This window comes from Euphorbia lathyris, chromosome 3, assembly GCF_963576675.1.
Source record: "Euphorbia lathyris chromosome 3, ddEupLath1.1, whole genome shotgun sequence".
Taxonomy (NCBI): Eukaryota; Viridiplantae; Streptophyta; class Magnoliopsida; order Malpighiales; family Euphorbiaceae; genus Euphorbia; species Euphorbia lathyris.
Window position 1 is genome coordinate 31,273,195 of NC_088912.1, and position 25,609 is coordinate 31,298,803.

At 37.8% G+C, this 25,609-nt stretch overlaps 2 protein-coding genes across 8 annotated transcripts; one reads left to right on the top strand and one right to left on the bottom strand.

Annotated features, from left to right (window-relative positions):
- The first annotated feature begins 18,690 nt into the window (after positions 1-18,690).
- Positions 18,691-19,409, top strand: LOC136222092 (class I heat shock protein-like). Its single transcript, XM_066009569.1, has one exon. It carries the CDS (start codon positions 18,824-18,826, stop codon positions 19,265-19,267), a length of 444 nt encoding a protein of 147 aa, XP_065865641.1. The 5' UTR covers positions 18,691-18,823; the 3' UTR covers positions 19,268-19,409.
- A 1,336-nt stretch (positions 19,410-20,745) lies between these two features.
- Positions 20,746-24,426, bottom strand: LOC136222091 (uncharacterized). 7 transcript variants are annotated; one of them, XM_066009564.1, is made up of 12 exons: positions 23,932-24,426; positions 23,681-23,815; positions 23,021-23,087; positions 22,806-22,899; positions 22,512-22,608; positions 22,313-22,396; positions 22,154-22,194; positions 21,954-22,019; positions 21,783-21,842; positions 21,545-21,670; positions 21,206-21,257; positions 20,746-21,134 (listed from the first exon to the last, which is right to left on the bottom strand). In XM_066009564.1, the coding sequence occupies exons 1-12, from the start codon at positions 24,089-24,091 to the stop codon at positions 21,031-21,033; spliced, it is 1,086 nt and encodes a 361-aa protein (XP_065865636.1). In that variant the 5' UTR covers positions 24,092-24,426; the 3' UTR covers positions 20,746-21,030. The 7 variants fall into 7 exon arrangements, 4 of the variants coding, with proteins under 4 accessions (XP_065865636.1, XP_065865638.1, XP_065865639.1 ...); XM_066009566.1 differs by having other exon boundaries at positions 20,746-21,119; positions 23,932-24,423; XR_010685496.1 differs by having other exon boundaries at positions 21,038-21,119; positions 21,365-21,670; positions 23,932-24,422.
- Positions 24,427-25,609: the final 1,183 nt, after the last annotated feature.

The window sequence follows — 25,609 nt, forward strand, 5'->3', positions numbered from 1 at the left end:
CGTTTCTCTTTTGGGTTCCAAGTCTTATGTGTGACCCATTAGGTTCTTATTGCTTCTAGTCGTATGCAACTATTAAATTAATTTTCAAAGAATTATATTTAATCTTTGCATAACGGAATGAGTACGCAAAATGTGATTAGCAAATCCGAAACATTTCCCCAGAGCTATAAGAAGACAGGTTGATTCTGTCGTTGACCTTTCCGTATTAGTTACAGTATAATTCGATCCTTTATCAACTACATCCTTGAACTGAATCTTATGACTATGGATAATGTCAAGTCACATATAGCGAGACGTTCGTTTTACTTGTACAGGCCGAGTCAACTCCAATTAGATAGGTTAAGTGAAATCTGTATTTCAAGTCTTAAGCTATCACCTTGCAAGGATTTAGAGTCGAGTCTTCCACAAGCGATCCATGGATGTATCTCCCATTCATCGGGAGTGATAAATGCTCAATCCAATGTATAATTATCCTGCAATTACTTTATGTGATACCCAACGTCTGCCGTTCACACCCCAGAGTCATCTCTGTTATGGATCGTGTTACAACAGGATCAAAGCATCACATTCCGTAATCCAGGATCACCAATTAACATTCCTTTGAGTCTGAGGATTATTTATACCAATTAATACCAATGAGATGAACAGGTGACAAGGATGAATCTACCCATCCTGTTATCTCAAGTCGGGTCCCCAATCCTAATGAACTTCTTTTCATTGGATCCACGTAACTGTCCAGATATCTGTATATATGAAGCTTGTGAGATCAGCTTTCTGTCTCGACAAAAGACATTGTTACATGCAAGTCTCAGCAGTGATATGTCAATCCTAAACATATTTCTTGACTTAGGGTGGTTTTAAGTTTATTAGTTTATTATAAAGCTTCGTCTCACTTCATGCTTGTATGAACACTTTATAATCACTTTAAACAAACTTATGGATTTCCTTTTATTAGACTTTATTTAGTTCTTAAAAAAGGGATTGCCTTTATATAGTTATGAAACCATATCTCATTAAAACAAATGATATAAAGAACACTTCATTTACATTAAGTTTGTATCCTAGAACAATTGTCTATAGGACACTAAACCCCAACAGTAACTTCGTGTCTCGATTAGAAACAATAGTTTTTGGCACCCCATATAATCTTACTACCTCTTTGAAGAACAGTTTTGCAATCGATGAGGCATCATTCGTCTTTCGGCATGGGATAAAGTGGGCCATCTTAGAAAACCGATCAACTACAATGAAAATTGAATGCATGCCCCTCTAGGTTTTGGGTAATCCTAGGATGAAATCCATGGATAAATCTTCCCACACGGTTTCTAGCACAGTTAGTGGTAGGTGGAGGCCAGAGTTGGTCGCATGTCCCTTGGCGGTTTGGCAGATATAACACTATTCTACCAGGTACATGACATCCCTTCTCATCTTAGGCCAAAAGTACCTAGAGTTCACTGCCTCGTATGTCTTGTCTCGTCCGATGTGCCCTCTTAGACTTCCATCTTGTAAATCTCTAATGACCTTTTCCGAGATGGAGGTACATGGTAAGTAAAGTTGGTTCCCTTTCATAAGATATTCGTTAAGCAGATGATACGCCCCATCCCCCTATTGACTTCTACAATTCTCCCAAATGTTTCTGAAGTCTGGATTGGCCCTATATTCCTGCGGATGTACTCAAGTCAATCTACCTCTAGATTCACTGTCTTCAGAAGTTCTACCCTTCAGCTTAGAGCATCCACCACTTTGTTCTATTGTCCCTCCTTGTGGATAAGTTTATAGGGGAACTTATCTACGAAGGAGAACCATCGGGCATGCATGGCACTTCGAAGTTGCTTCTAACTCTCTAAGGTCGGTGTAGAAGACAAATTCTTTTCCCACTAGGTAATGTTCTAATGTTTTCAAAGCTCGGACCACCGCGTAGAATTCCTGATCATAGGTAGCCCACTTTTGTCTTGCCTTACATAGTTTCTCATTGAAGTAGGCAATGGGTCTCTTCTCTTGCATCAAGACGCCCCCAAATCCAACTCCAATGGCATCACACTTAACTTCAAAAAGCTTATCAAAATCGGGAAAGGCTAGTATTGGTGTTGTGCTCAATTTCTCCTTGATCAAGGCGAAACTATTTTCTTGTTCAATTTCCCACCTGAATCCCCTTCCTTTCTTCAGGCACTCGGTCAGTGGGGATACAAAGGTGCTGAAGTTTCGAATAAACCATCGATAGAAGGTTGCTAGCCCATAAAAACTCTGAATGTCTCCCACATTCCTAGGGGTAGGCCATTCCCTAATAGCTCTCACCTTCTCCTTATCTATTCGGATCCCGTCTCCGCTAGCCACAAACCCGAGGAAGACCAGACTCTCCATGACGAAGTCACATTTCTTAGTGTTAGCGTACATCTGATGCTTCCTCAATAGCTCAAATACTACCCTCAGATGTTCTATATGCTCTTCTAATGTCTGACTGTGAACCAGTATATCATCAAAATACAAGATTCCTGACTCCTTACACCCTAGCCTCGATTTTAACAAATCTCCGGCTTCCATGATTCCGGTATAGCTCAAATAATGCCCCAAATGAGCTTCCAATGACATGTTATCAACAAAATACTTGCTTTGAAACACACGAGCACATAAGGAATAAGGACATGTTATCAACAAAATATATAGCCAAATTAAACAAATACATCCACTGGAACCCCAATCCTCCTGACCCCTTCGATGAACACAAGATATCCCAAGAAAGCAAATGTAGAAGTCGATTAGAATCTCCCCCTTTCCACCAGAAACAACTGATCCTTTGAAGTTCTTCACAAAACATGTCCAATGTGATGATTAGTAACTACTTTCTATGCACTATTTATCTTTTTAACTCTTTTGAACTATTTCTTTTTTCAAAATCATTTTTTAGACTTAAATAACTTAATTTTTTTTGTTAAATTTTAATTAATGAAAATTATAAGAAATTTTAACTATAAATAATAATAATAAAAGTTGTATATTTTTTTAAGAAATTAGTTGGACTTATAAAATATGAAAGACGTTTACCCATTTTAAGCTAAGCATTTTTAATTTTTTAACTTCCAACACACCAAAACGACGAAGTGTTAGGTGTCGGGGTATAAAATTTGTCCTACCCATTAGAAAATTGCCTCCAATTTCATGCATCTCACTCTCGCACTGGCCGCAAGACTAAAATCAGCCCCCAAACATAGATTTCTGACTCCATCACTACCGAGGTTATTAATTACTTCCATGAGCTTTATAATAAAAGGATTACTTACTTGAGTGATCAATGTATTATTGAGTAATTTTATGTTAAACCGTTATTTAAAAATGCAAAGTAAATAAATTTTATATCAGATTTTAAAATTAAGTGACAGTAATACACACTTTTGTTTTAGTTTATGGTTTTATTCTGCACCTTTGGCGGAAACATGTGTAGCTATATACTGAACTTTCGTTGTTATAATAATGCAATGAATTAATTAATAAAATAGGAAACCATTTAATCAAACTTATGGGCTGTTTTCAAATTTAAACCTAAACTTTGGATTATAAATAATTGTTCTTTCTTCTATCAAAGCCGTGTTTGAATTATTGTTTACATTTTAATAAATAATCAAAGTTTACACGCTTTGCTTTTGTCACTAGGACTACTTTGTTTATTTATTTTATTAAAATTTTCAATTTTGGTATGTTTTGAACTTAACACATGTAAATACTTAATATTTTAAACATACACCTAAATCAACAAACAACTGCAAACCTAATTAATTTCTCAAATAAGCCCAAACGATTGGATGATTTTAATAGTTGAATTGTGAGTGTGACATAATTTTAAATAAAAATTTAAATATTCACGAGCTTCTTAGTTATTCAGCAAATTTGATTGCCTTTTCCAACCACTAACTAACCATTTCAATTCTGATTATATAAAATAATTATATCAATTCAATCGCTGTATAATTTGAAATAATGACACGTAATTTAGTCTTAATCTTGTTTAATTTTAGAGGAATTTATTTTATTTTTATTTCAGCAGAACATATAATTATAAAGCATGAAATTAAGATGGAAGATGATGATTAATTAAGAGAAATAGAAATATCTAATTATTCTTTAATTAAATTTTAACCAATGAATTTAATTAATTTAGAAGGACCCTCTTTTGGGGTATATGATAGTGAAAGAAGCTGAATCTTGTACTCTTGCTACAACTTGCTTAATTAAGATTCTAATTTTATATATATAGATTCCATCAGAGATTCAGATGATTGGCTCAGAATATACTAGCTGAGAAACAGATTCTTCCAATGTTGTAATTGCTTTTAAAGAAAGACTTATGTTTTATAATATAATATAGAAATGGTGATTTGATTTGATTGAAGAACCCATTAATCTTCACAATTTGCAGATTTTGATGAGTATAAATAACTTGTACGCAATGTTCATAATGGGTCCTGGGTTTATAGATACTTTGAATCTTATATTTTGATTGTTTTAGAATAATAATAGAATATTTTATGACGTTTTTGGAGCAATACTTTCGATAGTGACGAAATTAGAAATTTTCGAGAGGGGTATCATTCTTACTAAGAAAAAATTATAAAGTGTCTTCAATTTTAATACATAATAATTCAAATGGCTATTTCGAATACTTGATAGATCTCCACACTTGTAGATCAAGCCATAACAAGAAAGTGAGTGAGATTTTAATAATGAAATTGATTACTTGTGTTCGATGAATTAAAAGATCATTAGAGATTTCAACTATAAAGCCGATTTGATCTTCTATTCAAAATATTGATTTTAAATCAAGTTCTCCGAAGTTTCATCACCTGAATATAGAATAGTAAGAAACGTTATTATCACAATAGCAATAGGTGGGATATTGATTTTCAGAACATGTAACCTAATAAGTATAGATTTATATAAGCGTGTGCCAATTGATATGTTGGGTTTTTTTAGTTGAGCCCATTAGACGGTTTACAAAACTTCTGCCATAAAAGTGTTGTTAAAAACTTTTTTTATTTTATAGTGAGATGTCAATTCAATTCTACGAGACGACATCTTTTGAAAGCGATCTAAAATTACTTCATTGACAATTCATGTAAATACTTCCTTCTCGATGCATACTATCAAACTGTCATTCATACATTTGTCTCTCATCCCATTTTGCAAATCGGTTTTGACAATATTTGTTGCTGAAAATTCTTTTTCAATAGAAGTCGTCGTAACTCGCATAAGATTGTGAAGGAATAGAAGCGTCATTTCAGTATTAACTCTTTAGTTACAAGATATATTTTGGCCCTGTTTGGGAATTAGCTGTTAGCTGATTATATTAGCTGTTAGCTGATTACATTAGCTGATTTGACTAGCTGATTTGATTAGCTGTTTGTGTAGACCTGTTTGGTAAAAATTAGCTGATTGATAATAGCGGTTTGTGCAAAAAAACGAATAAGGGCATTAATTTTGGCGCAGGAGAAGAGGGAGTCTATCTATTAGGGTTTAAGAAGTCCATTAATTTTAATATTGCAAAACGCTAATTGAAAAAGCTCCTTTTAAGAGTTTTTTTCTAAATTAGCGTTTTCATCCCAAAACTCTCTCCCAAACCTCTGTCCACCAAACACTCCAATTAGCGGTTTCAGTGGTCAAACCTCTAAAGTTGGTCAAAACCGCTCTTTTTATCCCAAAACGCTCTTTACCAAACAGTGCCTTTTTGTTTTTTAATTCATTGATAAGAATGGCGTGCTTGCCGAGAAAAAACTTCAACCAATGGAGACCAATTTCGGCAACTTTATCAATCAATTGATAATATTTGAACTTTTTTTATTTGTAACGTCAATCATCTTTTATAAAGTGATATGTTTTTTTTAATTGGTTAAAAATATTATTCTGAAATTACAATAGAATTTCTCAGAATATGAAATAATTTTTGGTCAAAATATAAATGCTTATTTGGGTCAATTTTGTATTACGTATAGATTATGGTCATTGTGTTTAGGAAGTTATAAAGTTCATTTTTGAATGAAAGTATGCCATACAATCCAATCCAACTTGTTTAACTTGAGTAGATTTCTTATTATTTCAATGCAAACTAAAGTGACATGTTTAAGATTTAAATTCTTTTAAATTTATTGAAGGTATATGTTTCTACTAAAGATATTTTTAGGTATGGGTCCAATCAAAATTTTGAATTGAAATGATATTGAAATGAAATGAAACAAACCAACAATAAGATTTTATTAGTGGAAGGGCTTAAGTTATGATCTCAATCAATTATAAACTATTATTTGACGAAAATATATAAAATAATTGATGTTTTGAATTTATGATAGTTAAATAATAAAATAAATAATAAGAAATTATTTTTGAAGTTAAAATAACGTAAATTAAATCAGTTTGTTCATGTTTTCTTATCATATAAAAGTAAAATTAATTATAAATATATGTTTCCGGAAAATAATAGAACATCTAAATCTATTCTTGCTTCTTCTAAATAACTTTTACTTAGTCAAATTCGTTCGGAGACAAATTAATGAAACAGCTCATACTATTATTCAGTCGGTTTGTATTCTTGTTATATGTTTTTCTTTAATATTCCAAAATTTTTAGTAATGTAATGTTACATTTTTGGTCGGTTAGACACATTAATAAAGCTTGGTTAAAAAAAATAGAAAATCTAAAAAATGTGAAATATTATGGGATGGGCCAAAACTATAAGAAAGATATCATATGCTCCAAACCTTTTTAAAAAATGGCCCATAAGCCTATCTCATTCAGCCATTTTTAGATTTTAAATTCTAAGGAAATTTACACAAAAATTCATCTTTTAAAATTTATTTACAACTATGTTTAACAATTTTTTAACTATATCAAATTAAATAAATCATTATTTTAATATATTTAAAAATGTAAGATTTATGAATTGTGAGGTTTAAAATTTATGAATTTAGGTCTAATTTTTTTAAATTAGGTATAAAATTATATTTTATTTCTTTAGGAAAGGAAAAAAAAAATAAGCAAACAAAAAAACTAGCCTGGGATTAGCCTAGGGAAGCTAACCCCGATCCTATCCTCTAACAGAAGAGACGAGAGAAAAAGAGGGGGAACCGAAAGGGTAGTAACACCTAACGACCCCTCATCCAGCAGCAGCCAACCGATCCGCTACACGGTTCTGCTCTCTGAAAATATGAGTGAAGTCTAAGGACTCAAAGGAGGAGCGAAGCCTATTAATAGTTCTGATAAGGTTGCGGCTTCTGGTACCAATGGCATGATCATCAGAAATCAGTTTGATGGCTTCCAAATTATCAGACTCCACAGAGAGCCTCTTAATGTCCAGCCTAATCGCAAGCTTGATACCAGAGAGAATACCCCAGAGCTCTGCAGAGAAGGAAGAACCCAACCCCAAATTCTGGGTAAACCCCGAAAGCCAGGCTCCCCCCGCGTCTCTAAGCACACCTCCAGCGGCAACCTTACCATTGATGAGACAGGAGCCGTCAGTATTCAACTTAGCAACCCCCTCTCTCGGCCTGCTCCATCCCACAAGATGGACATTTCCACTCTGGGAAGGCCTGGCCAGGGAGTCCCCTTTGAAACTCTCAATAATAGAGGAAAGTTTATTCGAGAAGAACTCAGCACAGATAGGCAAGAACACAGATTTATTACCAAAAACCTCCTCGTTTCTCCACTTCCAAACTTGGTGACTGACTATAGCAAAGAGAATGTCACCATGCTCCATGTAAGACAGTAACTTCCCACTAATACCATCAGAGAACCAGTCATTCACGGAGTGGGCCATAAACGAAGAGAGGATATGGTGAGGAAGAATTTGTTTCCAAATCTCCATACTTTTAGGGCAGTCCCTCAGGGCATGACACAAAGTTTCAACATGGCCTGTACATCTACTACAATCTCTAGAAACCGCCAGATGCCGTCTGTGCCTATCCGCATTAGTAAGCAACCTGTCCTTAACACCCAGCCACAGGAAACTCCTAACACGGTAAGGGACTTTGAGAGCCCAGATAGACTTCCAAGTGTTCGAGGGAGGAACGGACCTGTTAAGGGTAAGAGCTTCAAAGGCAGACTTGCAAGAATAAACTCCCTTATTAGTCAGCGCCCAGAAATGCCTATCCATGTCTTCCTCTTGATTGCTAACCTTCACTCCCTGAATTCTAAGGAGGGTGTCAAGGCTAAAGAAACTATCAAACTTAGGCCAGATCCAGTGCCCTTCAGAGTCAACCACATCTGCAATCCTCCAGTTATGGATGTCCCTAGGCGGAGGTTGAGAACACACCTCTATCAAAGGTTTATCCCCAATCCAGGTATCAAACCAAAAACTAATGGATTTTCCATTACCCACCTCCAGACCCACTCCTAGGCAGAACTCATCAAAAACGGCGCTGAGGCCTTTCCAGAGGAAAGAACAATTGATGACTCTCTCCTTAGGGCCCCCGAAGATTTTGTCCTTCCGGTACTTACCACAAAGAAGGCGGACCCAAAGAGAGGAGGGGTCTTGCCACATACGCCAAAGGAGCTTCATTAATAACACTTTGTTATTATCCTTAGCTTTCCTTATGCCCAGCCCACCAGAAGCTTTTGGCTGACACACCTCACTCCAAGGCACAAGATGGATCTTTCTTCCCTCCGCGGCTTCCCCCCACAGAAATCTACGGTTAATCTTATCGAGATCATTAAGCACAGGACCCAGAAGCTGACAAGCCTGCATGAAGTGATTGGGAGCACCATAATTAACTGATTGGATAAGCGTGAGGCGGCCAGCGAGAGACAGAGTCTTAGCTTTCCACGAGGCACACTTCGTATTGGCCTTATCCAGGGTATCTTTAAAGGAAGCCTTGGATACTCTCTCACTATGGAGGGGAATACCCAGATACTTACCAAGAGAATCAGTAAGAGGAATACCTGAAAGATCACTTAATCTTTTACAGACTCTCGGATTCATATTCTTGGAGCACATCATTCTAGACTTCTGGATATTAAGTTTCTGACCAGAAGCTGAACAAAAACAATCAAGAATCTCCATAATGACATTTAACTGCTCCTCATTCCCATCCAGAAAGATGAGGACGTCGTCTGCAAAGAATAAGTGAGTCACCTGGGGACAGAAGCTATTGATCGCTACTGGGTGGAAACTCCCATTATCAATCGCATCTTGAATCAGGTGAGATAACCTCTCCATAGCAATCACTAATAGGAAGGGGCTCATAGGATCACCCTGACGGATACCCCGACCCGGAGAGAACTCCTCTGACATATCCCCATTAACCATAACTTGAAACACAGGAGAAGTTATACAAACCTTGATTAACCTTCTCCAGCTGTCCGGGATCCTAGCTCTCTCTAGACTCTCCATCAGGAAACTCCAGTTAATGCGGTCATAGGCCTTCTCCAAATCCAGCTTTAGGGCCACAATGCCTTTCTTCCCTTTCCTAATCTTCATCGTGTGGACCATTTCTTGGGCAATCACCACATTATCCATCATTTGTCTACCAAGGACAAAACTACCCTGATTCTGGCAAATGATAGCAGGAAGAATGCCCCGGATTCTGTTAGCCACTATCTTAGTAACCATCTTATAAAGAACATTACAAAGACTGATAGGTCTCATATGCAAAAAGGAAGAAGGTTTATCAATTTTAGGAATCAGGACCAGGAGGGTTCTATTAACCAGCTCAATATCCTTTGAACCATTAAACACACCTATGATAAAATCATAGATACCATCCTTAACAACCTCCCAATGCTTATGATAGAATCCAGCAGGCAGACCATCAATCCCAGGAGCTTTCGCCGCCCCAATGCTGAAGATGGCTTGGTCAATCTCTCTCCGGGATATAGGCTTAAAGGCATCCTTACTACTATCTTCACTGATCATAGGAAAGGTAGCAGTAGAATGAGCCCTCTCCAACTGGACAGGATCTTCTTTGAACAGCTCTTTATAGAACTCCAGGGCCAACTTCCGAATTTCCTCATCTTCATACACCCAATCACCATTAGAATCCTTAATGGCCTCGATTCTATTCTTCTGTCTCCTGATCATGGTAGAAAGATGGAAGTACCTCGTATTACGATCCCCATCTCGAATCCAAGATTTCCTAGACTTCTGACACCAGAGGAGCTCTTCCTGCCTAAGCACAGCTTCCAGTTCATTCTGAAGGGATCTGAGAAGGCCATCCAAGCTGTGGTCAAACCTCACCTCCAACCTACGCTAAATGCCCTCCATCCTCCTAAGTAACTTATTCTTCCTTCTAATAATATGCCCAAAGACATTTTTATTCCATCCCATCACATTACTCCTGAACCCTTCAGCAGCCTGCAGAACGTTTGAGTGAGGTTTCCAATTCTCCTGAACAAACTCCTTGAACTTAGGATGGGATTCCCAAGCCAACTGGTACCGAAACGGTCTCCTTCCCCTAGGACGGTTTCCTCTCAAAAGTCTAAACAAAATGGGGCAATGATCCGAGTGACGAAACGGAAGGTTTAACACCGAACACTCAGGGAAAACATTCTGAGCTAAAACATTAGCGTAGACCTTATCCAAACGAACAAAAATGTTGTTCCGTTTCCAAGTGAATCTATGACCAGAAGCCCCCAGGTCGGAGAGCCCACATAAATCCATACTATTTTTGTGGTTAAGGTAGCGGTTGACACAATGGTTGGAGCCCCCTCTCTGATCACTCATAAGAGCGATATCGTTAAAGTCACCTGCCAAGAACCAGGGCTCAGAGATACTAATACTCATAGAGTAGATAATCTCCCAAAGCCGCTTACGGTTAGCTAAAATAGGGTCAGCATACACAAGAGTAACCAAAAAAGGAGCATTTCCAGGAACACTCACTTTGCAGTGAATGAACTGCTTATCAATGCTAATAATATCAAAATGAACCCGATCTGGCCTCCAGAAAAGCCAAATCCCTCCAGCCCGGCCAGTCGCCTCCGATCTAACACAAATCCAGTTCTTAAACTTATTAACCACCTCATCTGCTTTCTCTCCGCTAATCTTAGTTTCCAAAAGAGCGAAACAGGAAGGATTAAACTGTTTAATAAGATCATTAATATGGATACGGGTAGCCTTGCTAGCCGCACCCCTAACATTCCAACACAACAAATCCATAGAAAGGAGGAAAACTAACCGCACCAACCCACCTAAGCTAGGTATTTATTAGGGGCTCCTAAGAGCCTCACCGAGGTTCCCGCCGGTCCCCTCTTCTCATTCAGAGCCAGAGAATTCTGGATGCTTTTTTGTTTACCCTTTGGCTTTTTCAAACTATGTTTAATAACCCCCATTGGTTTTCCAATCCCAGGATCACCACTATAGGTAGGAATACTAACCTCAATCGTCTCCTTCATCCTTTAAGCAGCCAGATCCAGGGTTCTCCTCTGTGCTTCAGACTTGGATACAAAGAGGGGATTGACAGAATTAACCACTTTCTCAGAAGGGTCCACAGACTCCAGACCCGGCATGCTAAGACTCATATGCTCATCTCCCTGGTCCGGTTCTTGAACCTCCTTAATGGATAAGGCCCCAAATCTAGAGCCGACCCTAAAGGCTGAACTGGATCCAGCCTCCTCCCTCAATCTGGGGGACGACTTCTCCTTAACACTAGGACCAGTAGAAGGATTAGAAAGACCAGATTTACTGTTAATATCAGGAGGGCGATTCTGCACCACTGGAGGCTGAGTTCTACGCCGAGCAGTTCTTTTTGCCACCATCCAGGGACCGAAGTTTCCATCAATTTCCTGGGTCCTTACAGATTTACTCACATTAACCTCAACAACCTCCTTAACCCCATTTACCCTTTTCGGGCATCCCTCCTGAGAATGACCATACATGCCACAATCATAACAAATGTTATGTAAGCCCTCATACTCAATCAAAAACATCTTGTTCTGAACACAGAACTTAGACAATAAGGGTTTCGCAAGATCAACATCCACACAAACCCTAGCAAACTTACCCCTAATGGCTCTTATAGTAGTTTTATCCACATGGTGGACCTTCCCCACCATTCCTCCTATTTTGCTGAGAAACTTCTCACTGTAATACTCAATGGGAAGGCCCGGGAACCTAACCCAAGTCAAGATTCTATTAATAGAACAGTCATGAGGATTAAAATTTGGAACCCAAGGCCGTAAAGCCAAAACATGGTTGGAAATAATATACGGCCCTCCCTTGATCACAGTATTATAATCCTCGACTGTGGTGAATTTGATGACGTAGTAGTCATTCTCCAGGTCAGTAATACTGACTTTCCCTTTCTTAGCCCACTGGGCTTGAATTCTTTGGGCAAAGTAGTTGAAACTAATTCTCTTCCCCAGAACCGTAACAATTAAGGATACCTTCCACTTTTCTCTAAGTTCACGCTTCTCTGCAGAGGAGAGTCTAATAACCGGACAAAGAGGATCCATCTGGGCGTCATCCTCCACATCAGAATCAGAATACAGATCCTCGGAGTCCCCTACCATCTCCACTTCCTCCATACTAGGTTCCTCTTCAACCACCCCCATAACCGTGTCTTTCCAAGACCCTTTGCCAATACCGTTAGGACCAAAAATAGCTCTGGGGGAAACCACGTTCTTCTGTCCTTGAGCATCACTCAAACCCCTAGACGGGACCTGGCTAGAGGCAGCTTGCCCCCTGAACGAAGCCCTATTTATCCCAACATTGCCCGGGGAGCGACATCCAGCGCCCGGTACCGCTCCAGGAGCCCCTGCCCCGCGCCCAGCCTTAGTGCCTGCTTCTCCAGCGCAGTGCCCGGCGCTGTCGGCAGAGAACTCCGCAACGGGCACACCCCCAGCGCCAGGCGGCGCCTTGCCCCCAGCATCCGACACAGGCGCTGGCCGCGCTACCACCCCCGTCCGCGGAGAAACCTCCCCCACCATCACCCCCCATACCCCAACGACATCCAAACCTTCCCCCGGTGCTAACCCAGCCGCTTCTCCAAAGATCCCGCCTCTAAATCCCCCTGCCGCGAGACCCCCGCCTGGATTAGCAACCGCCGCTCGGCCCCCATCCCCAAAACCCTTGGCAGACTCTCCCCCATCACCCAAGTTACTCACCAAACCGCCTGAGTTAGATCCCGGCTCCCCGCACCTCTGTCCCAACCCATTCCCTGCCGATCGGATTTCTCCATCCACCTCCCACCATTCCCGCGGACTCACCGCCCTCCCCTCATCCACAAACGGCGGCCGCCCGCGATCACGAGATCGCTCACGACGCCTGTCGCCGCCCAGATCCGCCCCACTCCCTTCGACCCCCGACAGGCCATCACCCTGCCCGATCTCACCTCCCTTGGCCGCTCCTGCCGATCGAATTCCCATCCCGAGCGTCGACCGGCCGCCCCCCGCCTCCTGATATAAATATAATTAAGCTTGGTAGTAATTTAATTGTGATTTTATATCCATTCATGAATTTATGTAAAAAGCCCTAAATTCTATTTGTTACTCGCCATATTGTGATTGTTAAGTTGTTATATGAATTAAATTAAATTCTTGCATTTTCAAAAATAAGTTTAACATTTCTAAACTTTTCATTCCGCCCATAAGTAAAAGTAATCAAATACGGTTGAAAAAAAAAGTAAGTTACATGCAGAATGTATTACATCCATCTTGAAAAAGTAAAATGGTCAAGATCGATGTACAGTAAAACCTCTATAAATTAATAATGTTGGGACTATAAAATTTTATTAATTTATAGATATATTAATTTACTGAGTGTTAATTTACTGAACTGGTCCAAGTCGGGACCAGAATAAATTATTATTTTAAAAAATTAATAATTTATCGAGTATTAATCTATGAAGGTTTTACTGCATGCGGTCTTAATACTAAAGAAGACAAGTTTTACATATGTTTTAATCTTTTTTTTTGATAATACATATGTTTTAATCTATTTTGTGGATTATGTAATAACATTTTAAGGCACGTGCAACGCATCTTCCGCATGCAGCTTACTTTTTTTGCAACCGGGTAATAATTAATTATATTTTACTCAAGTTGTGGGGGCTATCTGAATATTTTATGCAAATTCAGAAGTATAAGAAGCTTTAAAAGTTTAATGACTAATCAAGCTTTTTGAACAAGTTCGAGGCAAATGATATATTAAGCCTCTATTATTATATGCATAGATATATTTCCATTCTCATTTTTTAACTAATCCCAAATACAATTGCATTTACCATGTTCTTTAGAACAAAGATGGAACAGGGTAAAATAGAAAGTAAGGGCTTAATTAGTGGGTTTTAAAAAGTTTAAGGACCTCCTTAGTCTATTAACAGGTCCATGTGAAGGCTACCAATCGAAAATGAACCTTGAAATTAGAGTGGGAGAGTATGGGTGTTTCGAGAGAAAAAAAATAGACTAAAAGAGATGAGAGAGAAGAATGAAATGGTGAGTTTATTTATTATTATTTTTTTAACCACAAAAGAGGAAATCATATAGATGATGGACTCACGTCCATAACAATAGTGTTCAAAAGCCATTCCGGCACAACAATTGAAAAGAAATCGCTAGCATTGGAACAGGCAAGCCTAGATACCAAATGAGCTGCAGTGTTCGCTAAACGAGGAATAAAAGCTAATTTAAAATGTGGGTTGGATCCTAACAACATTCCACAGTCCTGTATAATCATTCCGAACTCAGATATATCCTGTTTTCCATCTAGAATAGCATCGATGACAAGTTTTGCGTCAGACTCGAACTCAACAAAAGTATAACCCAAATTGACAAGCCATATCAAGCTCGTACGAATAGCAAGAGCTTCAATAATGCTAGGTTCTTTGATACATGGGATAAAACTGCTGCTGCAGAGTAAGAAGGATCCTTTTTCGTCTCTGATTACCGCGCCCATGCCGCTGCTTTTTAATTCTTTGAAAATTGCCCCATCGATGTTACATTTGACAGAACCTGGATTGGGTGGCCTCCATTTCTGAATCGGGACCGGTTGTCTCGTAACCTTATTAATCGAAGACTCTTGGGCACATGATACTGAACTGTTGCTCGAAGCCGAGTGACCCCGTATTACCGCTCCATACCGCGTCTGAACGGTGCTAATCGGCACTAGACGCCGCTGCTCAGAATCGGGACCGAGTGTCGTCGCTTGTACGCTGTGGAGGCCGTGGTGAAGCTGCCCCTCTCTGTTGTGCGACGATGCTGCAACTGGTTGTCTGGGAGACACTCATTGTTGGTATGCTGTCCAGTCTTGAACCGCCTCCAAACTGGTCCGCCAACTAGTATCAGCCGGCCACCACCTCATGTGCCAAAGAACTCTGTTTCTATGGTCCCAAATTGCTTTCAGAGCACAGCATATTCTGACAATTTTCTCCTGGTTTGAGCCGCATAAAGCTTGCAGAAGCCACTCAGACAGATTCAAATTGCCCACAATCGGAGAAGGAACACCTGCGATTCGCCAAATGTCACCTGCAAAACAACACTCAGTAAATAAATGGTTATCCGTCTCCTCCTGCTCCACGCAAATAGGGCATTCGGTTGTAATAGGAACTCTTCTCTTAGCCAACCGAGCTCTAGTTGGTATACATTTCGAGCAAATGCGCCAGATAAACTGTTTCAGCTTAGGGGGAATCCTCAACCTCCACAATTTCTTCCAACCATCATGCGCCCTATTAACATCCCCCCACCCCATACCAGCTAGATAGCCTGAATGCACATTATAGTGCCCATCCTTTGACAAATGCCAGATTCTCACATCTTCCCCAACATTGTATGGCAAAATAATATCACTTATGGCTTGCACTTCTATTTCACTGAAGCACCCATTCAATCTCTCCATATCCCACCCTCTCCCATCCTCCAATAACAGGTCAGTAACTATCAAATTTTCCAATCCAGGGACTAAAAATGAATTTATGCGAAAGTTCTCTAAATTAGGTACCCAAGCATCCTCCCAAACTCTAATTGATCTACCATTCTCCACCCTCCATCTAATCCTTTTTCTCAATATGCTAAGACTCTCCCATATACTTCTCCAAACCATACTAGGATTATTGCCTAATTTAGAGGAAAGTAAGTCATCCCTAGGAAAATATTTAGCTTTGAACATTCTACTTACTATAGTATTTGGGAATTTTAGCAATTTCCATCCCTGTTTACCTAACATTGCCAAATTAAACACATGTAAATCCTTAAAGCCCATCCCACCTGAATCTTTTGGCATGCATAGTTTACCCCAATCAAACCAGTGAATGTTTTTCCTCCCCTCAGGTTTCAAGCCCCACCAAAAGGAATTCATTAATTTTTGCAGTTCATCACAGATAGATAAGGGTAAAAGGAACGTACTCATACAGAAAGTTGGCAAGGCCTGAGCCACCGACTTTAGCAATACCTCTTTCCCCGCCTGGGAAAGGAATTTAAGTCCCCATGCACCAAATTTCTTTCGCAGCCTATCAACCAGGAAGGTGAAAATCTGACGTTTAGAGCGTCCAATAAGAGAAGGCAACCCCAAATAACGGCCCATGTCTAGAGGAATGCACACCCCCAAAATCGTTTTAATCTCATTTCTCACTCCCTCTGGCGCATTTGAACTGAAGAAAACTCTGAATTTGTTCAAATTCACGGCCTGCCCTGACGCCACTTCATATTCAGACAGAATTTCCATCATCTTTCTAGCTTCAGTTGCGGATGCCCCAAAAAATAAGAAGTTGTCGTCAGCAAAGAAAAGATGTGTAATTGTCGGTGCCCTGCTGCATATCCGACAACCTGAGATAAGCCCTTCCCCTTCGGCGTTCCTTATTAGTTTAGATAAGACTTCAGCGCACATGATGAATAGGTAAGGTGACAACGGGTCTCCCTGTCTTAGACCCCTTCCTGGGGTGATCTGATCTGAACTGTCCCCATTCACTGCTACTTTGTACTTCACTGTTGTGATACATAACATTATCCAACGGATCCAGGTCTCGTGAAAGCCCATCCAAGTCATAACCGCTTTCAGGAAGTCTCAATCAACTCTATCATAAGCTTTGCTGATATCAATCTTTAGGGCAACCGGGGCATTCTTCCCTCTATTCAATCTTTTCATGAAATGTATACTCTCAAAGGCCACCTGGACATTGTCAATTATGGATCTACCTGGGACAAAAGCAGATTGAGTATCACCAATAATTTGAGGAAGGATCTGTTTCAGACGATTGGCTAATGCTTTGGCAATTATCTGTAATAATTAGATAATAAATGGATTAATTTATAAAATAAATAAATAAATATAAAAACAAAAATAATTCTTTACCCTTTAACTTTTAACTTTTTTAATATCGTTAATCAATTTGAATTGTGTTTGTTAATGGAAGATAACACGTGATACCTGTTTGCAAATTTTTAAACCATATAGTTCATGTTTGAAAACTAGTGCAACCACAAAGTTTATTTTTATACTTTTTCCTATTATTAATTTCAATTTTATCAAAATTGGACATCCAACCAGATTTATAACTGAGTCATCATGGGTCACTTGGTCGAACTAGATGGCTCGGATTGGTCGGACCATATGACGTAATAAATAAATAAATAATATATATAATTATTTTCTAAAATTATTTTTATATTATCTATCCAAAACAAATTATAAACTTTTGATTTTTTTTGTTAACTTGAAGCTTAAATATATAACGGATAAATGAGTTTAAAATAACTTGAAATATATCAACATATTTCATGCCATGAGATCTTTTCAACGGTCTATTATAAACTCAAAACGGAAAAGTGATGAATAAGAAATTGATGCTCAAAGTAAACCACTTGAAATGATTTGAAAGAAGATAGAAGGAAATTAAACATTCTCATCCCACATAGGAAAGAAATGAAAATCTTAACTAAGTAAATGACCTTTACAAGTCTTTAACTAATTATTAGGGGAAAAGCTCTTTCACGCGCAGGAGGATGCAGCCGAAGTACCATCGGGTTTGGGATGTACGTGAACGATGCGAATGTCATGCCAATATGATGCCCCTTAGACCGGCCTCCTTTTGCTAAAATTTATTTTACAAATGAATATTTTAAATAAAAATTATAAATTTAATTTCTAGTATAAAAGATTTTTTTTTTAAATCGCTAAAAACCAGGGTTGCACCAGTTCCCGGTTCACACAGATTTTTTAAACATCCATCAAATCAGTCAAGCTCGGACCAAACTCCTTACCGGTTCCCAGTCTGATAACATTGATTAATTTAAACTCGCCAATAAAAATTTATTAAGTATTTCATAATGCATTTACCTTGTTTGACTAAATAAAATAGGTATTTAACATAAATAAGGTATTTAACAGATGAAATATATATCTTTTCAAAAAAAAAACAGATGAAATATATATTAAAAACAAAAAAAAAAGATGAGATCTAAATTTATACTTAGGGAAAAACATATGTATCTGTGGTAAAACTTTACCTCTAACATTTATAATTCAAATCAATTTTATTGAAAATTTAGAGACACTAAGTTGATGTATCCTAAATTTATTCTCTTGCCATTATAAGCCTTGCATATCTCAAAGGAAGAAGCATTGTAGAAGCTTATAGAATAGGGAAGTATCTAGCACCATCCCTAATTTTTTATAATTAAAACCAATATGAAATATGAGACAAGATCACAAGAATAAAAGATGACTAGGCAGTTCCAGAAATCTCTTGAGCTCTCTGCTTTATTTCACTTAATCATTCATATCACAGTAGAAGAGCTAGAATCCTCCCCCAACCACTATAAATACAGACCATGCTTAATGCTTATCCATCCAACACCATTGTGGAACTAATAAAAACTTCCATTTGCAACATTCTATATTAAGCTTCAATTTCCAAAAATGTCTCTCATTCCAAGCCTAAGAAGCAGTGTTTTCGATCCATTTTCGCTGGATGTCTTCAACCTTGCAATTCCTGATATGGCAGTCTCAAATCAAGAGACTTCAGCATTTGTTAACACAAGAATTGATTGGAAAGAGACTCCAGAAGCTCACATTTTCAAAGCTGATGTTCCTGGACTCAAGAAAGAGGAGGTCAAAGTTGAGGTTGAAGAAGGCAGAATTCTCCAGATTGGTGGAGAGAGGAGCAAAGAGCAGGAGGAGAAGAACGACAAGTGGCACCGAATAGAGAGGAGCAGCGGCAAGTTCCTACGAAGGTTTAGGCTGCCTGAGAATGCTAAGATGGATCAGGTGAAAGCTAGCATTGAGAATGGTGTGCTTACTGTGACTGTTCCTAAGGAGGAGATAAAGAAACCTCAAGTGAAGGCTATTGAAATCTCTGGCTAAGTTACTTGTGATCTTCCTATGGAGTTGCTTTGCCATATAAGACACTCTAAATAAATGTGTGTGAAATGTGTCGTTTTCGTGAGTTATGTGATGTGATATTTAACTTGTTTTCATCAATAAAAGTTTAAATTTCAGTCAAAAATATTCTCTTATGAATATAACAACTACGATCGTATATGATTCTAGCTTTATGTTAGGGACAAACATGCAGCTTTTAACACAGATGGGAATGGGGAAACATCACCACGACTATTTACTTCCCTTCTTTCGGCGCAGGGGCAAAGTGGGGCTGTAAACAGGGCAGGGACGGGGCCTGAAAATGAAATGGTGAAAACTTTATCCCCGCAAAAACTTTATCCCCCTTCCGCGGGGATCCCCGATTTCTTAGCCCATCCTTTGGCAAAGAAAATCTAAAAATCTCTATCATGGATGAATGCTAGTATTCTACCATGAACAGAAAGAAACCAATTCCAAACAAGAATTAGAACACATATCAAGAACCCAGATGAACCCATTTGAATCTTCTTATCCAACTCAATCACAAGTTATAAAATGAATAGCCTTTCAACCATAATAGATGCATTTTACCTTTATGATAAAAAGGAACCCAATTGATAAAAACCCTCTAACCCACTTATAATTTGGGATCAATAAGTTAGGAAGAATCAATCATTCACATGAAACAAGATCTCTAGAACCAACAACAGTAACTCGACTGTCAATTGAGAATCGGAATCTATTAAAACAAGCAAATCTGACAATTAAATGAGTCAATTGATTTATAGAAAAAAAAAAAAAAACTGCATAGCTCTAACCTTAAAATCGAGCAAGTTCCAGTGAAAAATTCAAAGAGGATGGTCACCGGACCAAAGGTGAACAGGAGAGACCAAATGGCGCTGGCGAGAACAAGAGGAAACCATCAAGAAGAACCAGATAATTGGCGAGAAAGAGAGATCACCGGTAGAGGAAGAGAAGCAACGGTGGATGGAAGCATAAAAATCAAATGGAGAGAGGGAAAGAAAAGTTTCTGAGCAGATACAATATCAAAAATAATAATAACAAACTAATTTGGTGATTTTATCGCCAGTGGGGACAATCGGGGACGAGGACTGGGATCCCTGCAATATCCCCCACTTCGCCCCTACCTCAACACTCACAGATAAAATTATCCCTATCCCGTGTCATGGGGATTTTTTTCGGGGATTCTCGACCGAGATGGGGAATCCCCTCCCCGTTTACAAACATAAAGATAAGAGACTTTGCCAGAAAACCTTTCTAGGAACTGGTTTCATTAACGTCCATGTTTGGATTGAAGCTTTAGTACACAAGTTGTTAGATAAGAAGAGATACTTTTTCGTATATAGAGCAATTCCTTTTGTTTCCTCAAAACAGCGTAGATATGCATAGTGTATAAACAAGCTTCTTCATCATATTATATTATAGAAAAAGTCTAATTAGGAAATTTTAAAATACATCTCTATCTCCAATGGTTTAAACTTTTATCTCACAAGACAAATAAGTACCTTGGTTCAAGACAACGAAGAGAAACATATACTAACTATTTCCTACTACCAAAGAATATTCACAAAAGTGCTTCAAGATTTACAGGAACTTATATTCATTGAGGGTAACTACATTCTATAACTTAAGGCTCCTTCGCTACCAAATCAAGGAATGTTTGGTGGCAAATATAGGAGCTTGAGCAGTGTGAGAAAGTGAGCAACCATGCAATGGTTGTGGAGCAAAATCTTTTGTTAGTCCTATCAATCTCTCCTTGTTGAAAACTCTTTCACATTTTGAATAATACCTTTATCATATGGATTTGTATACCTCATTATTGTAAAGCTTCCGCCTGGGTTGCAAAAAACTTAAGATTTCATTTGAAGTATTGATTCTGTATATACACTTAGCAACAACCAATAGAGAGAGATAAATTACCTGGTTGGGACTCAATAGTGATTTGGAATTCTGGGTATTTCTTCCAATTTATCTGAAGAAAATAAAAAGAATACATTGCTCAGAAAGATTGATACTGCAAACTGAATCAGCATCTTTACAAAAAAAATTGACATTTTTCTTGCTCTTCCAATAAAATACCAATCAAGGTAAGGTTTCAGAATCAGGGTGCAGTATTGTCCCACGAAACAGAATACTTTTCTCCTCCCTTGTGCACTCAGAGACATAGATGGTTTCCACTTAACTTAAGCATTCAATCGTGATAAGTATAAGACATGTATTAGCAACAAACTACCCAGGAATTAGCCTAGGGAAGCTAACCCCAATCCTATCTTCTAAGAGAAGATGAGAGATGAAACTAGGGGAAACAGGAAGGGTAGTAACGCCTAACGTCCCTTCATGGCCCGCCGCCGCCAAGCTTTCTTTTTTCTTTTTTCTTTTCCTTTTCTACCAAAAAAAAAATAAGACATGTATTAGGAGTCTTATTATGTAAGTCATGTACTGATATATCTAATAAGACTCCTAATACATGTCTTATACTTATCAAATCGGAACTTACCCACTCATCAGTCTTGATGTTAAAGCATATGCAATATACATGCCATGCCATAAAAATACCCTGCTCATAAAACTGAATTGTATTAGATGTTTCAGCAAGATACTTTCCATTATTATAACTAGGGGTCTAAAAGTAATATAGAAGTTCAACATTAAGGAAAAACACGCTTACCTGCCACAGGACTTGGAGAAGAGCAAACAGCAATGTGCTGATGACCAAACTCCCAGCAAGACCGATCTATTTAAAATAAATGAATAATCAAAAAGGTCACAAGAGTTGCAAAGCTGCTAGTTCTAATGCTCACTATAAGTTAAGGACTACATGAAAATAAATAGTAGCTTTGCCAGCAATGATAACGATTAATAGCCCACCTCAAACTTGGTTCCATTGAGCACATGGGAAGCCCTGACAACTGGATGTAACAAGTGAATGTATGAACAAGTATTAGTGGAATGCAGCAGATGAATACTTATTTTTCTCCATATAAGCATGCAGAGAAAGCACATAGTAAGAGTCCTGCCTACGCTTACACTGAAAGGAACACATTATGTAAGTAGCTTCGGTACAAAGAAATCCGAGTAGAAGAACTATGAAAAGGACATGATTATTCTGCCCTGCACAGCATATCTAAAGTATTAAAAAAGCATCATACATCAAAAGCCATTTGTAAATGAGAAATGGCCTTGCTCAAATTAACAAGGGAAATTGTGATAAAATGACAGTAATCACCTATACAATTCCCAAAAGCAGGGCAATGGTGGTCAAACCCCTTCACATATGCTTTGCAGCTCTTACAATATCTAATCCTCTTCAGACCTAGTGAACCCTGCAAAGCGTTATTACTCAATGGCCAATTAATATAAGATCAAGACGATTGAAAATATTAAGAAGAACCAAATTAAAATGACCAGACAGACTTATAACATACGCCACCTGTTGAAGTTTAGTTCCTGAACAAGTTGTATGGTGATTATAATGGTCATATTATTCAACTAACGGGATCAGTTCAAGGTTCAAACTTACGAATTCATTTTGAGCTTCAACTTCAAAAGGTTTGATCTCACTGTCTGTTTGCAAAGATCCAGTATTTACGAAACCAGGATCACTTGATAGGATACTGAGATTAAAAACATTCAACTCAATTAATACATTGAAGGAAATGGCTGGAAAAGAAATAAACAAAATGAAGCACTTTCCCTATACCCAAATGAACATGAGAAGCAGGAAGAGAGAGCAACCTGCGGAGACCAACTAAGAGCATAGCAACTTCTACTTGGAACATGACATCAATGAGACGTGAAGTGGCTGTAAGAGAAGTAAAAATGTATTTCATGTGCAATAAAAACATGTCATATTAGTATTTTGCTCCAACTATCTTTGCACACTAGGGCCATGATCAGCTCACTGAAAACCCAACATCAGACGATAGAGCAAGCATATATTTAGGAGCATGAGATAAGTAAGCAGCAAAAAAAAAAAAAAAAAAAAAAAAGATAAATCCAGGGAACAAAGGATTCTAGGAGGTATTTCTTTCTATTTTATTTGTCTTCGAAATCTTTGACACAAGAAAAGAAATCTTCCGACTCTCCAATTGTGAAACGGAATGTCGACAATATATGCTTCCCTAATTTTTCTTTTCTTCATTCTATTTAATTTTGATGGTCTGACCTTTGCACATCCTAGCAATTATCCTAACGAACAAGCGCTTGTTACAAGTTCATTAGCAAAATACCACTAGTAAGCAAAAGAAGCTCAGCACAAATTTTATTTTTCTATTGTTCGTGCCATACCCAAATCATACATATCAGCAATCAGTAATCATCACCCCAAACTTGACCCCAAAAAAAAGCCAAATTTGAATTATTCAGCAAGAAGTTGAAGTATGGAAAAATGATCACCTTGTCTCACGAAAATGAAATAAACACACCAAAGGAAGATTATATTGTAGAACACAAGAGCGGAAGCCGATGAATAGACTCCAAGAAGCCGCTTACACCATCTTCCAAACCCCAAAACGAGCAGCAGCAGCAAAGCTGCAGAATAAGAAACGCAAAACCAATTACGCCAAACACAAAAAAAAAAATTCAAAAGAAAAAAAGGGGGGAATCATGGAAACAATTACATACAAAGGGAGAGAATTAGCAGATACCTGAAAGTGAGAGTTGGAGAAGAAGAGAGGAAGCATAGAAAAAGCGAGGAACAAGAGAGAGTGTAAACTGAGTGAAGATTACCAAGATACAGGAAACTGTGGAGCGACCAATTAAAGCTGAAATCGACTCGTTCGTCCTATGATCAGTGAAACCTTGCATTTCCTTGTAGTCATTTCCGGCCCAAGGGCTAGTTGCCTCTTAAATATGAACCCTTATTTTGACTCACCTTTCAGTTTTTTCTCGTTAGGCTCTCATTGGATAAAATGGATAAAAGGTGATCCGGTATTTGAACTGAGGTGCTGTTCCTGTTCGTCGGAGCTAAAGTTAGTAGAGGAGTATATGAAATAACTTATCTGGCTGGACAGATATGTATCCCAACAATCTCTTACCCATTTCATTATTTTTTTTTGAAACATCACATAGTATTTTCTTCAATTTTTCTATTCTGATGTTGCTAAATTATTTTTTTCCCAATCCTTTCTCCTCATTTTCCCTCTGCAACCAAAAAGTTCTATTATGGTTGTAATTTGTTTTTGATAAAGTAAAGTTTTCTTTGTTTTTTTCACTATCATCCACTCTAACAAATTAAGTTATGTTAGTCAAAACAAAGTAAGATTTACTTAAGCATAGCCTAACCCTACTAAACCTACTAGATAACAAAAAAGATATAAAATATTATATTTATATACATAAAAAATAAAGATATTAATAAAATATTATTTAATCCTACCAAAAAAAATATATATTATTTAACATTGTATGAGAAAAAAACTATATTCAATAAAATAAAAATACAACTTGATAATGATCGAAGAGACTACTATCACCAAATCTCTTTTTCCAATATCAATTTGAGGTTAGGTTGGTGATGATCTAAGTGTATACATAAAATATACAATGGGTTAGAGTCTTTTAGGATTTGTGGGTTGGTTTAATAGGAATATGGGTCTATTTGGTAGAAATTTTAGTTTGGTTCGGTTATTTTAACATTCTGGTTCGGTTCGGTTTTATTTTTGACTTAGTTTGATAATCGGTTATCGGTTCGGTTACTAAAAAAATATATCGGTATAACCGATAACCGAACCGAATTTATTATATAAATATAAAAAAATATAATTTTATTTTTACAAAGTATAAATAACTTATAAACTATAAAATTCAACCCCTAAAAAATATACTTTTATCTGTATATATATAAATTTTGGTTCATTAGTCTTTAATTTCTTCAATTGTAACTTTTATATAAAGCATTATTTGAAAATCAATTAAACAAAAATTAAATATTATGAGTTTTCGGTTATTTGGTCGGTAACCGAACCGAACTGAAAATTTTCGGTTAAATAAAATTCGGTTACCAATCTTATTCGGTTCGGTTCGGTTGTGAAAATAGCACCAACTTCGGTTCGGTTAGTAACCGAACCGAACCGATGCTCACCCCTAAGCCTTGATGCATCTTCTTCAACAGAAGTCTTCCCATTCGAGGTCCTTCGAGCATTCATGTAAAGTTCAAGAATATCAAAATTTTCTTATGACCTGATCATAACAGGTTTTCAACAACTTTTGCATCCTTTGATAAATAAATTTGACTATAAACTTGAGTAATCTTCTAGATATAACGGGAACCCATTTTTAATGAGATTTTATAATTGCGTCACTTGCGACTTTCGGACTTTTGAA

What these genes read in the sequence shown, in the direction of transcription:
- LOC136222092 (XM_066009569.1), top strand. Translation starts at nt 18,824, where the DNA reads ATGTCTCTCATTCCAAGCCTAAGAAGCAGTGTTTTCGATCCATTTTCG.
- LOC136222091 (XM_066009564.1), bottom strand. Translation starts at nt 24,091, where the DNA reads ATGCAAGGTTTCACTGATCATAGGACGAACGAGTCGATTTCAGCTTTA. An exon ending in TCTCCAACTCTCACTTTCAG is followed by an intron (nt 23,816 to 23,931) that starts GTATCTGCTAAT and finishes CTTATTCTGCAG; the next exon opens with CTTTGCTGCTGCTGCTCGTT. An exon ending in CTCTTAGTTGGTCTCCGCAG is followed by an intron (nt 22,900 to 23,020) that starts GTTGCTCTCTCT and finishes TTTTAATCTCAG; the next exon opens with TATCCTATCAAGTGATCCTG.